The 15,599-nt window shown below is 38.3% G+C and overlaps 1 protein-coding gene across 3 annotated transcripts in view; it reads right to left on the reverse strand.

Moving 5' to 3' along the window:
- Window positions 1-15,599, reverse strand: part of Col12a1 (collagen type XII alpha 1 chain) — a 114,966-nt gene that overhangs the window by 52,731 nt on the left and 46,636 nt on the right. For all 3 annotated transcript variants that reach the window (XM_036193003.1, XM_036193002.1, XM_036193005.1), the window contains 9 exons: window positions 15,008-15,137; window positions 14,286-14,428; window positions 13,849-13,978; window positions 10,500-10,636; window positions 8,556-8,685; window positions 4,809-4,948; window positions 3,773-3,905; window positions 3,639-3,665; window positions 2,484-2,626 (listed from right to left, as the gene is read on the reverse strand). In XM_036193003.1, the coding sequence (XP_036048896.1) occupies window positions 2,484-2,626; window positions 3,639-3,665; window positions 3,773-3,905; window positions 4,809-4,948; window positions 8,556-8,685; window positions 10,500-10,636; window positions 13,849-13,978; window positions 14,286-14,428; window positions 15,008-15,137 (1,113 nt within the window). The remainder of the gene's footprint in view (window positions 1-2,483; window positions 2,627-3,638; window positions 3,666-3,772; window positions 3,906-4,808; window positions 4,949-8,555; window positions 8,686-10,499; window positions 10,637-13,848; window positions 13,979-14,285; window positions 14,429-15,007; window positions 15,138-15,599) is intronic.

Genomic DNA, 15,599 nt, shown 5'->3' on the forward strand with positions numbered 1-15,599 from the left:
CACTTCTTGGTAAGCATCAGCCTTACTCTTTGCAACTCACCAGTTTATTAAACACAGCTCTTTCTCTGGGGGAACTATTTGAGACCCTTGCCAAGTTCTGGAACCATGTCCCACAATGAAGTCTTAAAATATATATCACGGCATAATTTTAAATGTAGAATATGTATCTTGAGTCATGAAAAGAATTCCAAGCTTTAAACTGGAGACCTCAAAAAGATATTTCAACTTGCTAGCAGCCAGAACTGCAAAATTTCATCCAAAACACATTTCACAGAACTCTTCCCAAAAACACAGCATTAACCATAAATGACTTACAAAGGGTCTTTAAGATACCAAAGAACTGCATAATTTTAGAGGCTCCTCACCATTCAGTATTATTCTTGCTATTTTACAGATGTTTTATATTTGCTCTAGAAACACATTAAAATGATTCGGCAACGGATCTAAAGCTCTTGGTGTTTCCCCCAAACACTGTCATTCTAACAGCATTAGCTGTGTGAACGACGTGTCGGGATCCTTCGCCAAGCCACACTCAGGCAGGGGTTCCCAGTGATCTCCATGATACAAGCCATGAGGTATGAAGTGTCTCAATTTCCCCCAATTATGGAGTCTGAAGTTTTTTCAGTCATTGCTCAAGGCTGTCTTGCTATCTTGTTGAAAGAAAATTTGTACGATTTGTTAACAGTCTACTGAATTCAGATGTTTATGCCATAGTAATTAAAATCACATGAAAATGGCATGCTGCCCACAGTGCGTGCTCATGAACATGGCTGGATGTATTAGCACTAACAGATGTTTCCAACTTAGCACCCATTCACTCAGTCTGAGTTCTAGGCAGGGGTGGGGGTAGGGGGAGGAACATGACTGTGGATCGTTGTAGTCATCTTCAGTATGAAGAAACTGAGTTACAGTAGCTCATTTCAAACCATCTACTATCAGAGGTTATGGGAGAAAGAGATGAATACAGGTAGAAGCCATGTTTATAAAACTTTGACAAGTAGCAGGTTGGAAGGACTTCTTTAGGAGAACTAATCTTATAAGGGAGGAAATGGGTGTCTACTTATATCTCCCATCCAACTTTCCAAAACAAGCCCAGAATTAGCGATGTGTTGCTTTGATTATTTCATAGATGGGTATTCAAATGGGACTGGCGCATATGTGGTCTAGCTATGTTCATTTGCCAGCACCCTTATTACACACATTTATCCACTGCCAACCTCAACTCTACTAACTTTCTAAACTGGTGAGAGATATAATCTATTTGCTTGATCTTAACACATTTAGTGATTAAAAATTCAAAAATTGTTTCCCTATGAAATTATATGAGGAAATAATATAGCCTATGCCCCTGCCAAAAGCCAGCAAAGTTCTAGAGCTCACCAAAAAAAAGACATTTGAAAATAAATCAGAAAATATAACCATATCTATATAAAATTATGATGCTTCCTGACTTAGGATAAAGTGCACCTCATAAAAGGCAAAGCTGGAGGAATCCCAGACAAGCAGCTAAATTAAGTAAGAGGAACAGACAAAGGTTCTATTAAATAAGGGAGGTCTAGGATGTTAAAGATGACAGCTGAGCTCCCAGTGTTATCTTTTGCAAGGACCTCTGTTGTGGAATATTAGTTGAAGATGTGTTACATTCTTTCATTCTGTGGAATATTTGTGTAATGATGCAAAGATATGTTGCATTCTTTTATGCTGTATTTGTTTAAATCTGTGAAGCTGAGTTACTTTGCCTACCTAAAATACCTGATTGGTCTAATAAAAATCTGAATGGCCAATAGCTATGTAGGAGAGAGAAATAGGCAGGGCTGGCAGGTAGAGAGAATAAATATAAGAGAAGAAGAGAAAAGGGAGGAGAAAAGGAGAAGGAAAGAAGGTACTAGGGGCCAGGCACATAGCCAGACATGGAATAAGAAAGAAGTAAAAGATATACAGAAATAGAAAAAGGTAAAAACCCAGGTACATAAGGCATACTGGATAATTTAAGTTAAGAAAAGTTGGCTAGAAATATGCCAGGATAAGGCCAAGCATTTATAAGTAATAATAAATCTCTGTGTATTTATTTGGGAGCTTAGTGGTAGGCCCCCAAAGAGTAAAGAACAAAGAGTAAAAATTACCAACTACAGACCTCCATTTTGTAAATATTTTTAATTAGGTCAATGGGCTTCTAGATCGGGAAAAAATAGATCTGATATAATCAGAAATATTGAATATCTGCATAGACTCAAAAACATTCTAGATATCATCATGCTACTTGGGCACATGACTAATGTGTACTTACTATGAAGAACAACTATCAGGTCTCACCAGAGCATCCTGCATATCTCCATCATGCACTCCACAGAGGCTCAAATGATTCTATACAGAACAGGAAATCCTACATCCCTAACAAGGTTAATATTATAAACACTCAGGGGAAATAGCTGAAGAACAATAGGCAGAATATTTCCAACTTAAATATTCACAAAATGAATTACCGTTTGTTCACTGCCTTCTCCTGTGGAAGGTTGATGCGTGATTCTGTATTTCTGCACACGACCACTAGCAGGATCCCACTTAACAGTCAAGCTGTTAGATGTGGCATTGTACACCTGAAGGTTCCGTGGACCACTTTTTGGAGCTGAAAGATTGTTGAGAACATAGAATAAGCCCTCCTTTTGCCAAAAACCAAAACCAACCAAACAAAAAACCTATATGGTTTCCAAGGAAATCAAGAGGGTTATGTACCATTGAGTTTAGAATTAACTCTAAGCCAACAATATGGTCACTGAATGTTAAATGGCTATTTGGTATGGACTGAATGTGTTGGTTCCTCCCAAACGCTGTCGTCTAGTGAAGCCCTAACACTCAATATGGTAGAATTTGCAATTGGGGCTTTTGAAGATGATGTCATGAAAGTGGGTCACTCAAATGAAATTAGCCTTTACAAAAGGAGGCATGAGAAAGAGAACTGATTTTCTCTCTGCCATGTAAGAACACAATGAGAAGATGAGTACAGACCCTTCCCCAAGAATTGGCTGCCATCTTGTCTTGCTCTTAAACTTCTTATTATCCAGACTATTTTGAGCAGTGCTAGAGATTAAAGGTAGGATCTTGCAGATACTAGGCAAATACTGATATTTTGTTATTGTATTTGTTTTCATTTGTTTGGGGCAGAGCACACACCTGCCACATCTTACATGTGGAGATGAGAGGACAATCTGGAGAAGTCAGTTCTCTCCTTCCATTCAGTCAACACTGGAGCTTGAACTAAGGCTGTCAGGCTTGATGGCAAGCGCTTTAACCTATGGAGTCATCTTGCCTAACCTTTATACTTTTTTTTTTAATTATGATTCAGGGTCTCACTAAATTGGCCAGATTGGCATAGAACTCATGATCCTCCTCCTCAGCCTCCCAAGCAACTGGGATTACAGGCCTGCTGCACAAAATCTGGCTTCTGTTCACTAGAGTTATAGGTATGTAAATATTTGCTGCTTAGACCATGCAGTCTAGCATTTTGTTATGGATGCCCAAGCTGGCTCATACACTCTTCAACATGTAACAGAAAAAGTAAGTGTCTCAAGAAAGGTTATGGTCCTATTTGATAATTTAGACCTTGTTTATTCAAACAGTCTGGTAGGTTAATGTCTTACCTTGTGTTGTTAAGGGTATCAAGCGCACTAAAAGAGAACAGAATTTGTTGAAACATTAGTAACATAGCTGTAGTTTTGTCTCTTAACATTTAGCTTCAAACTATCAAGATCCTGTTTGAAAGTTAAACACCTACGTGTGCGCTCACTGCCACTCAGGTCATCACTTTCAGATTCATCAGGATAGATGGCAGTGATGGAAACTTCATACAGAGTGTTGGGGTTGAGATTTTCAAACACCAAGGTATTTTCATCTCCATTTAAGATGGTCTTAGGCAAAGAGGAAAAATCATATGCACATTAAATTAATAATCCATTTATATTATGCATACCCAATGACATTGTGCTGATATCGTTAGGTAAATATTCCTTTCTACTGTTCTAGGACATGAGCCCAAAGCCACTAGTCAAAAATGATGTTTATCTGTAGGGGAAACCTACAGAGACAACCAAACCAAACTAGTGGGAACTCATGAAATTTAGATCAACAGCTGTGGAGCCTACATCGGACTAGACTAGGCATTCTGCATAGTGAGACAGTTGTGTAGCTTGATCTGCTTAACGGGCCCCCTGGCAATAGGATCAGGATCTATCCCTGGTGTGTGAGCAGGCCTTGGGGGGCCCACTGCCTGTGAAGGGATACCTCAAACAGCCTTGAGGCAGGGGAAGGGGCTTGGACCTGCCTCTACTAAATGTACCTCACCATGGGAGGCTTTACCTTCTTGTAGCAAGGAATAGGGGATGGGTTGGAAGGGGAAAGGCTGGAGGGGCAGAAGGAGGGAAAAGTGGAATCTTTGATTGGTATGTAAAATGAGTAAAAAAAATTCTTAATAAAAAATCAGAACTTAAAAAAAAATGATGTTTATCTGTAACAGAATGTAGTGCTTTGGATGAGAAATGTCCCCCATATGCTCAGTCCTCATCAATTCTTCAACTTTCTAGTCTGACTACATGTCTACCTGCTGCCATGCCTCCTCACCATAAAGGATTCTCATCCTCTGGAATGTTAAGCCCAAATCAACTCTTCCTTCCATAAGTGACATTGGCCATTGTATTTTATCACAACAACAAAAGTAACTGAAGCACAGAAGTAATATATATCTTAGCCATGCTTCCCTAGAAGCAAATGGAGACAGATTGATACAGAATGGAGAGACAGAGAGCTAACATTACCTCCATCTTATCTGGGTTTCCAACAGGTGCCCAGGTTATTCTATAGAGAGATACATCTGAAGCTCCATGGTCCCAAGTTCCCCTGAAACTCTCTGGTGTTACTTCAGTAAACTGTAGGTTTGTTGGTGCTGGAACACGCCCTATCATAGAAAAGGCAAGAATCCATGTTTCAATGGGAACTATAAAATCAACTTAATATGATTAAAATGTTTTATTTTAAAGGATATGGTAAAACATGACAAAATAATGAAGCATTAGAATGAAATGTTTTACCAGCTTAGCCCATTTGAAAAATAACATAGGATGAGCAGTGTATGGTTATAATGCATAGGTTACTAAAATATGTAAAATACATTATTACTAAAACATAGGTATACTGAATGATGACCTTTTTACATTACTGTTTAGTAATACTCTTCTGTTTCAATGGTTCCCAAAGTTTTTGTATCTCCAGTACTTTGAGGATCTATTGTAGCAACAATATACAAAGATCAAACTGTGTCATGCAATTAGATAGCTCATGGACCTCTGTCAGTCCATAAGTAATCCCAGAGATCCCAAGGCTGAGATTAAGAGGTATTTCATCTTAGAAACAGTACAATAAATTCCACTGAAATTCAGTAAATCATTGAGACATATATTAAAAACCAATATTCCAGTAAATTGGGAAGATCTAGAAGACATGATGGATTTCTAGGTGGATATGACCTACCAAAAATAAACCACAGCTTAAACAGATTCACAAGCAACAGAATTGAAACCACAATTTAAAAAATAGTAAAAGGTCCAATTATGTTGGAAGGTGTATTTAATGTATGGCAGAGCAGGTCCTTTAGGAGTTAGAGGGAACAGGTAGAGAATGTGTATAATCAAAATAAATTGTATTTGTCTATGAAATTCTCAAAGAATAAAGAAAATAGAAAAATTCAGGCTGGGCACAGTGGCACATGTCTTAAATTCCAACACTGGAGAGAGAGAGACAAGCAGATATCTCTGAGTTCCAGGACAGCCTGGTCTACATCGAAAGTTCCAGACAAGTCAGTACTATATAGGGAAACTCTGTCTCAAAATCAAATTCCAGACCCAGATATATTCACTGCTGAATTTTATCAGACCAAATAACAAATAAACAGAACAAAACAAAACAAAAACCCTAACATCAATGGTTTTCAAAATATTCCATTAAAAAAATAATAAAAGGGAATATATGCTACCAAACTCTTTTAACAAAGCCAGCATTACCCTGATCCCAAAACTGGATAAATACATTTAAAGAAAACTATAGTCCAAACTTCCTGATGAACATAGATGTAAAACTTACTAATAAAACACTTCCAAGACAAGTGCAAGGACACATCAAAAAGGTCATTGACCATGATTAAGTTGGCTATATTCCAGCTAGCCAAGGCTATAAAAGACCTCTATAATGAAAACATTGAAAGGCTGAAGAAAGAAATTAAAGGAGACACTATAATGTGGAAAGACCTCTCATATTCATGCATTCAAACAATTTTACATTGAGAAAATGGCTATCTTACCAAAAGTAATCTACAAATTGAATGGAATCTCAGCCAAACTTCCAGTGCCATTCTTCACAGAAATAGGAAAAAATATTAAATACCCAGATAACAAAAGCAATCCTGAGCAAAAAGAGCACTAGAGTTACCCGAATATATGATTTCAAGTTACACTACAGAGCCATAGTATCAAGGACAGCATGACACTGGTAAAAGGAAAAAAGATACATACAGTTCAATAGAATAAAGAACCCAGATATAAACATATGCAGCTACACTCATTTGATTTTAAAAATATACACTCAAGCAAAGACGATGTACTGAACAAATGGTGCTAAATAAACTACATGTCCACATGTCAAAGAACGAAACTAAATCACTATTTCTCATCCCAGAAAAAAATTCAATTCCAAATGAATCAAAGGCCTTAATGTAAGATCTGAAAGTGTTAGATTAAAGAGTAGAGGAAACATTTCAAGATGTTAAGCACAGGCAAGGACTTTCTGAATAGCATTCTAGTCATGCAGGAAATAATACCAACAATTGACAAAGGGGACCTCATAAAATCAAAAACAACAAAAGAAAAAGAAAAGAAAAAGAAAACTTCTGCCCAGCAGAACTTCCTGCCACCACTCCTGAACTCTCAACATCAGTCCTGTCTCCTGGTAATCAAAGCCAACTCTATACGAGTAAACACAAATCCATCCGAAGTTTGGTCTAATCATGGAGTACAAAGGACCATGGGCATAAAGAGAGTGGTACCACTTCCACAGTACAACTCAAAACCATTCAACTATTAATCTAAACTTTTAATCTAATCTAAAAAATCTATCAAAATTTAAAAAACTTGGTTTTTGAAAATATGCATGGAAAGCATAAATTTCATTACTGGATTGTCTATTTCCTGACTTTCTTCTTTTTATCTGTTGTATATGCAGAGCTGTCTAGTCTACTCACCATGTCATCTTCTTCTCTATCTATGATCTTTACCAGATAAGAGCTGACAGCAAGAAGACAATCAAAATGACCACAAGATTTCACATCACAACAAACTAGCAAAGTTAAAAAAGAGAGAGAAATGTGCATACCTGAATTATGGAATGGGTTGTGACATTTGTCAAAATACTCTGATCAAATATAGACAAACTGGCATCAACAAAGCGGCTGCACTTGGGTTGGGGCAGTAGCTAGCCCTCTTACTGTATCAGAGGCAAAGATTCCGCACCCTGGCCTCTACAAAAGGTCCAAGCCTTAGCGCTAATCCCACCGGTAGATTACTCTCGAAGCCCAGAAAGCTATTTAGATTCTCTAGACTTTTGCTGTCTTATGGGAGCCACTAGCCACATGTGACTATTCAGAAGTTAATGTGGCTAGTCTGAACTAAGATATGCTGTAAGTACAAAAAATATAAGAACTTTTACAGGAAATGTGAAATACCTTATTATAATGCTGCAGCATTGAAATGATATATTTTATCATTTTGTGGCTTGAATAAAATCATTTATTAAATTTATATGTCACTTTATGTTTTATTAAAGCAGATGTTGAAGATTTTTAAACTACATGTGAGGCTCCTGTTATTTAGTTAGGACACTACTGGCTCTCAGCTTTCGTTTTAATCAATATTGTGATTAAGTTATTATAAGTGGAGCACTTGATTAGATCATTATATGCTTAGCATTGAGTTAAGTAATTAAATTATAGGAGCGAGAGATACAAAATAAAATTCTCTGCCTTCGTTGGGAAGGAACCAGAGGAATCCAGTAACTAGGAAAGGAAGAGCAGGCATAATAACTAAGTTAAAAACTACAGATATACCAAAGCAGAGAAAATCTGACATCCCCGGAACTTAGAGCAGAATGGAGCAAGGGAGGAGGGTCCCAGAAGGTTAGCCTGTGTCTCTGTACCATGCTGCCTCCAAGGCCACCTCCCCTCTTCTGGGGTCGGACTGCACATTCTGAGTCCCACTCACCTGATCTTGCCATGACCCTGAGACTCTCCACTAATCTTTTATCTTGACAACTGAATTGTGAACTGCTGAAGGGAAAGAGGCTGATATTTACTGTCCAGAGGCATTTTACATAAGAAGAAAACCAAGGAAAGTAGTCTACAAGCCCTCGAATCATTAAATGCCGGACAAAGAGCATTAGAAACGGAATGTCCTAGTAAGTAGATATTTGCAAGAATGTTAAATATTTCCTATGCATCCATAAAACAGGGCACAACTCACGGGTTGTCTCATAAGCACTCGCTGGAGGAGATTCACCCTCATCATACACTGCAGAAACGCTCACTGTATATGGAGTTTGAGAGGAGAGGTCTTTGAGGGTGGTACTGGCCCTTGATCTGTCCACTTCTACCTGTAACAGAAAGAAAGCAGTGGTACCACTCTTTAAAGGATTTGCTTTGGTCTCTCTGATGCTTACTAAAGCTCTCAGCACAAGAACAGAACAATCATGACTCCAAAAAAGTAGAATTTTCAATTTGTATAAAAATCCAAAGCATGGCACAACTTAAATGTTTCCAGAAAATGTATGTACTGGAGTCATGATGACCCCATTTTCAGGCAAGTAATGAATGCTTATGGCTTCAAGCAACCAAACCATTTTTTATCTGCATCTTTTAATGTCATTGTCTTTTATATGTATCTCATTTCTTGTGTGCAAGAACTTTGTGAGGCCTACTGGTCATTAAATCCATTTGAAATGGAAACCCAAAATGAAATAAATGTATACAGACACATAAGTTAACTTTTGTGCAATACATAAATGGCAAATACATACAAAGGAGTGAAATTTTGGCTTCAAAAATGCCTCTAGAATTCTGGCATTAAAACTCCCTCAAGCATACCCCATTTTTTTATGATCCATTTTTTATTCTATAATTTAATTTAATCTTACATATCAGCCATGGATTCCCCTGTCCTCCCTCCTCCTGCCCCCCCTCCCCAGTCTACTCCCCATTCAGATCTCCTCCAGGGCAAGGACTCCCCTGGGAATTCAGCTCAGCCTGGTAGATTCAGTCCAGGCAGGTCCAGTCCCCTCCTCCCTTCACCCAGGCTGAGCAAAGTGTCCCTGTGTTAGCCCAAGGTTCCAAACAGCCAGCTCATGCACTAAGGACAGGTCCCGGTCCCACTGCCTGGGGGGGTCTCCCAAACAGTTCAAGATAATCAACTGTCTCCCTTATCCAGAGGGCCTGATCCAGTTGGGGACTCCACAGCTATTGTTTCATAGTTCATGTGTTTCCACTAGTTTGGCAATTTGTCCCTGTACATTTTCCAATAATGATCTCAATAATTCTCGCTCATACAATCCCTCCTCTTTCTTGACAACTGGACTCCTGGAGCTCCACCTGGGGCCTGGCCGTGGATCTCTGCATCCACTTCCATCAGTTATTGGATGAGAGTTCTAGCACAACAGTTAGGGTGTTTGGCCATCCGATCACCAGACTAGGTCAGTTCGGGCTTTCTCTCAACCATTGCCAGTAGTCTATTGTGGAGGTATCTTTGTGGATTTCTGGGGACCTCTCCAGCACTTTGCTTCTTCCTATTCCCATAGGGTCTTCATTAATCATGGTCTCTTTTTCCATGTTCTCCTTCTCTGTTCAACCCATCTTCCTAGGAAGCCACCTCATTTCGCTCCCACTTTGAATCACACTGCAGTATAAAAAGCTGTGCACCCCAACATCACCTCAAAAAAGATCAATTCAAAAGGCATAGCACTCCAACAGCCTATTCCTCCTTTCTCTCTGACCTGCCCAACTGTGTCATTTTATCATTATCTAACACGCTGCCTTCCCTCTTTGCTGCATCTTCTCACCACTTTATATTTTTGGAACATTTGGCATTTTTAGTCATTCATAGACTAGAGAGCACCATATAAGGCAACTAGATGGGAAGGAAATACCACATGGATTCTATAACTCTTTATCTACTAAGGGATGATGTTTTTGAGATTAACATCACACAGCAGAACATTTCCAAACTAAATCTAACACAGTCCAATATATTACTGATTTTCAAAAGCATGTTTTAACCACACAAAATTTCCATCTTTCATTAACAAAATGACAAGTATTCAAAACACACTGTCATCTATCTACCCCTGATAATGTTATTTTGTTAAGCCTTGCAGGAAAACAACTATTTCCATATCTTTTCTCATCTCCAACCTACCTCTTTGAACTCCTCTTCTGGAGTTTTGTATCTAACAATGTATTTACGAACTTTTCCAAGCACAGGTTCCCAGATGACATTCATAGTGCTATGAGTCACATCTCGGAGTTTCACATCCTGAGGTTTGGGTAAGGGTACTGAAGAAGCACAAGACATTAGAACCAGATGTGAAGTCTCCACCACAGAGTCTTCAGCATTTAAACAAGCCTTCAGGAAACTGCTTGAAGAGTGTATAGCTAGTGGTTTGTTGTTGTTTTGTTTTGGCTTGGGGTTTTTTGTTTGTTTGTTTTTGCTTTTCAAAACAGGGTTTCTTTGTGAGGTCCTGTTGGTGCTGGAACTCACTCTGTAGACCAGGCTGGTCTCAAACTCAAAGATCTGCCTGCCTCTGCCTCCCAAGTTCTGGGATTAAAGGCATGCACCACCATGTCAAGCTTGATTTTTAATATGATAATAGAAATGTCATTTTTACCAGACAGAGTTGCTTTATTCACTAGAAGGCCTTTTAGAAATAAGATAGATACTTTTGTTGCACTGCAAACTTCTTGTTTACACAATAATCTCCCAGTCTAGTTAAATTGCTTGTTGCTCAACCATAATGAATCATAAATTCACATTTATATGTCTTCAGATATTTAAATAAATTAATATTGAAAATGAAATCAATCGAGGTGTGCTCCCTTAAGGATGTTACAGAAGCTCTCTTGATTACTTTTCAGAACTTGTTGATGTGACCCTATTCCTGAAGACACCGCATACCTTAGTCATAGAGCATGGAAAAGACTGAATCCATAATGATTAGCTTTCACAGTGCTAGAAGGGGTTATATACACTACCAGAAAGGAAAAGTAACCATCATTCTTATATAACTGGGAACCCTGCAGGCTACAATAATGACTGGCCTGGCAAGATATGCTCACTGATAGAATAGTGGCATGAACGCCATGGTAGTAACCAACTACTTTCTGATTTGATTTGTCCTGCTCCACAAGATGAAATACATACTCATCACTACCATTACCAAAGCCAACAACCTGTGACTGGGCAGGAACATAGATGATAGATGGACCTTACTGCTAATACTCTGATAAATAAATATAATATTAAATAAACTCCTAATGACTTATCATTGTATCCATGGATTAATGTGTCTCTCAGCCATCACCAGAGAAGCTTCTTTCTGCAATAGATGGTGATTAACACAAAGATCCACAACTGGTCAAGGTGTAAAGAATGAGAGATTATGAAGGTTCAGCCCTAAACAGTACCTGTATTACAACCTTTCCTCCTAAGGCTCAGAAATAATTTGAGAAAGGGGGACAGAGAGCTTTTAAGAGCAAGACATAGTAGATGACTACAAGGTAACAGTATTCTCCAAACACAACAGGGAAGTTGTACATACAAACTAATAGGAATTGTGACAGCATACACAAGACCTGTGCAAGTTCAAGCCAGACAAAATCCAGCATGGAGATTGGAGGTGGGCAGGAAGTCTCACCCTTGCTAAGTAGCCATTGGCAATTGACACCTTCTGGGAGAGAGAGAGAGTATGTCAATTTTCTTTAAGTGAGTGGACCCTGGTAAACTGACTGTGCTTCACTGGATGCCCATATGCCCAAGAGTATATAGGCAGCACAAATTGGACTCAATGGGTTTTAAAAGGAAAACCAAACACAAAGCTGGAAGAGTAGAGAAAGGAAGTGGATCTAAGAGACATTGGGGGCTTAATATGATCAAAATACACTGGATAAATTTCTCAAAGAACTAATAAAAGAGAATTATAGGGGATGCTATATAAAAAATAGTTATGAGAACTAAAAATTAAAATTGGCCAATGTTAGGTACCCACTAAGCTTATAAGAACCGTCATATTTACCTAGATGGTTGGAAGAAAATGTAAATGATAAAATTTTGCCAAATTGAACAAATTATTACCTTTTAAAAAGGAAAAGATAATGAACAAAAAAATTTCTATGTTTTTTACCACAGGATCTTTCTACATAACCTTGGCTATCCTGAAACTCATTGAGTAACCAGGTTAGTCTTTGAATGCACAGAAATCTGCCTGACTCTGCCTCCTGAGTGCTGGAATTAAAGTTGTACACTACCACTCTTAGCTTTTATTTATTTATTTATTTATTTATTTATTTATTTTTAATTTTCTCTTGTTATAATGAATGTATCTCCTTCTAGCTGCCCATTGGACCGTTCTCTTCCCAGCCACCTCAGAACAAGTGTTTCCAATCTGAACAGAATCTCACCCTCTCATGTATCACTACCCACATCTACAAAACCTCCAGCCCTGGTTAGGATCTAACATATAAAAATGCTAAATCTCTTTAAGTTGTCAATAAATTTATACTGCCAAGCTCTTTCTTTTCTCTACCACATGATGTTTGTGTTTCCTCAATATCTTTTTTTCCCTGAAGTTTCTTCCTCAATTTCCTTAGAATGGTAGGCAAAGGAGCACTAAATTTAAGCCATAAATGACAGAAATATATATATCCCAGAAATTTTTACTTCTTCAAGCAAAAAAAAAAAAAAAAACAAAAACAAAAAAAACCCACAAGTACATGTCTCAAGGAAGGGAACTTATTAAACCCTCAGGGGAAAAAAAAAACATCAGTCCAAGACACTGAACAACACACAGAATAACAGTAAACCAAGAAAAGGCCTCTACACATTGCTTTATATCATTCAGTGATATCCCCAACTCCAAACCTGAAGACTGGTATATAGTGTGTGATCAATGTGTTGTAGGATTGAGTGGACTGATTACTTGACATACTTGGTGCCAGTTTCCACTTCAAAATGCTTGAACTTAACCTAAATATCCTTCTCCAAACTATAGTCATACAATAGTCCTGGTCTCATGTATCTTACATATTGTACTTCATGGATTAAAACATGCAGTATTGTTTCATATCTAGGCCTTAATTAGCACATTGCCCAGAGCAACTCTAAAACTCTGCCGATTATAAGATATGTCTCAATATAAGGTTCATTAAACACAGAAAGAAAGACAGATGGGTGTAAAAACAGATAGACTGACTGATTGATTCATCCTGATATGGCATGTCACAACAGAATATATAATATAGAAAGGTTCTACTTGGAGGAATAAAGAAGGCGAGTGGAAAGGGGACAGAGCAGTAGTAAAAGGGCAAATATAAGAAAAGTATTGTATAAATATATAGAATGTCACAATTACACCCAATATTTCATATATTAACTAAAAAATAATAACTATAATTGTACATTGTCAAGCTATTCCTAACATCACATGGAAGTATTCCAACAAATGTTAAATTTAACAGCAGTAAGAAAGGAAAGAAAGCCAGCAACATCTTACACGTGACTTCCCGAGCTTTGGCAGGTTCACTAGTGAGGTCATGCAGGACAGCCTGGACAATGACCTCATACTCTGTGTTAGGAAGGAGGCCAGTCAGCTGCACGTCATTCACTGTTGGCCCCACACGCATCTGCACAAGGAAATGCCGGAGGGAAATAAGACATTTGAGTCAAATGCTTCCACTTACTGGGAAATACAGCAGAAGCCTATAAGTAACCATTGGATTAGAACACAGCTTTTACGTTCAAAAGAACTGGATTTTTTTTCTTTCATGCCAATGTTTTAAAAAAAAATGGGTTACAGGTCATAAACCTCATTTCTATTTTTGTTTGGGGTATAGTGTTATAAATTGATTCATTAGTACTGGCAGTATAATAGGACTGCCAACCTATGAAGTCTGAGAAAAGCCGAGTGGTTAAGAAACAGACATCTCTTACCTCTTTGGGTTTTGTTGCTTCAGGGGCTCTAACTGGTTGGTATGACACAGCATAGCCAGTAGCTCCTCCCACAGGCTGCCATTGCACATGCATGGTGGTGGGGCCAACGTCATAAATATTCAGGCTAACGACAGGGACTGGCACTGTGAAAACAGAAAAGTGGGCATCAATCGAATCCCTTCAAACAAATGTTTCCTATTTCACTGGTTACATGTATGCTCAATAGAGAATGTGTTGCTTGAGAAATCAATGATCTACTATAGCTCCCTCCACCCATAAAGACCCAATGTCTGTGTTCATTGCACTTGGTCCTCCAGGACACAAATTCCAGCTCTTCAAAAGAGGAAAGCGCTAAAAGTTCAGATTGCAAATGGCATTCCAATGAAACCATATGAAAGCCAAAATAGATAAACTTTCTGAGTCTTTAATCCTTCTTTCTGGAACATCACTAAGCTAACTATTTTAATTCTTTAGTCATAGAACTTCAGACAGAAGTTACCAACATATAATTTCACTTCTTTCTTCCTTTAGAAAGAAAGGAAGGAAGGAAGGAAAGAGAAAGAAAACATACTTAAGATGTAAGTTTCACATATCAATGTCTGGAACATAGAGAATCTGTCAAAGGCTGGCAAAAATCTCCCCTGTGCCCTGACCTCTTTGTTTTGGAAATTAAATAATGGAGGGCGGGGTATATCCTTGTGGCCATTTCCCATGTGACTTACAGGTTTTCTCGGTGCCCTTCAGAGGCTCACTGTACTCATCCTCCACCACAGAGTACACATTGACCACATACTCAGTCTCAGGCTTCAGATCTTTCAGCACTGTGCTTGTTTCTAGTCGACTCACATAAAACTGGAGGGGAAAATAAAAGGAGTAACAGTCAGCTCCATTCTTTATGCTAGACCTCCAAACAGCTGTCTGCAGGAAGTTTAGAAGGCATCTTGGGAGGCAGGCCTGGCCCTTTATTCTGAGACATGACTAGATTACAGAGAGATCTCAGGTGATAACATAATTTATTTCCCCAGCTATCATCACCTATTTGTAAAACTAGTGAAATTTGTCATCCTTAGTAAGATTCCCTTGTCAACTTTATGAGTCTAGTCCAAACTTAAGGATCAATTAACTTGTTTGAAAAATCATACTGATACTCTGCAGTATTAAGAACATTTTTTAAATGTTCCCCTAGCTGTTTCCCTTTAATGAAGTTCAAAGAGAAATGCCTGTCTTCAGGGGAACAGAGGGTACCATTCTTCATTCATTGGTTGGCCCCCACCCAACGTGTTCCTCTGAGCTCTAATGAGAAGCACTCATGAA

This window comes from Onychomys torridus, chromosome 7, assembly GCF_903995425.1.
Source record: "Onychomys torridus chromosome 7, mOncTor1.1, whole genome shotgun sequence".
NCBI classification, from domain to species: Eukaryota; Metazoa; Chordata; class Mammalia; order Rodentia; family Cricetidae; genus Onychomys; species Onychomys torridus.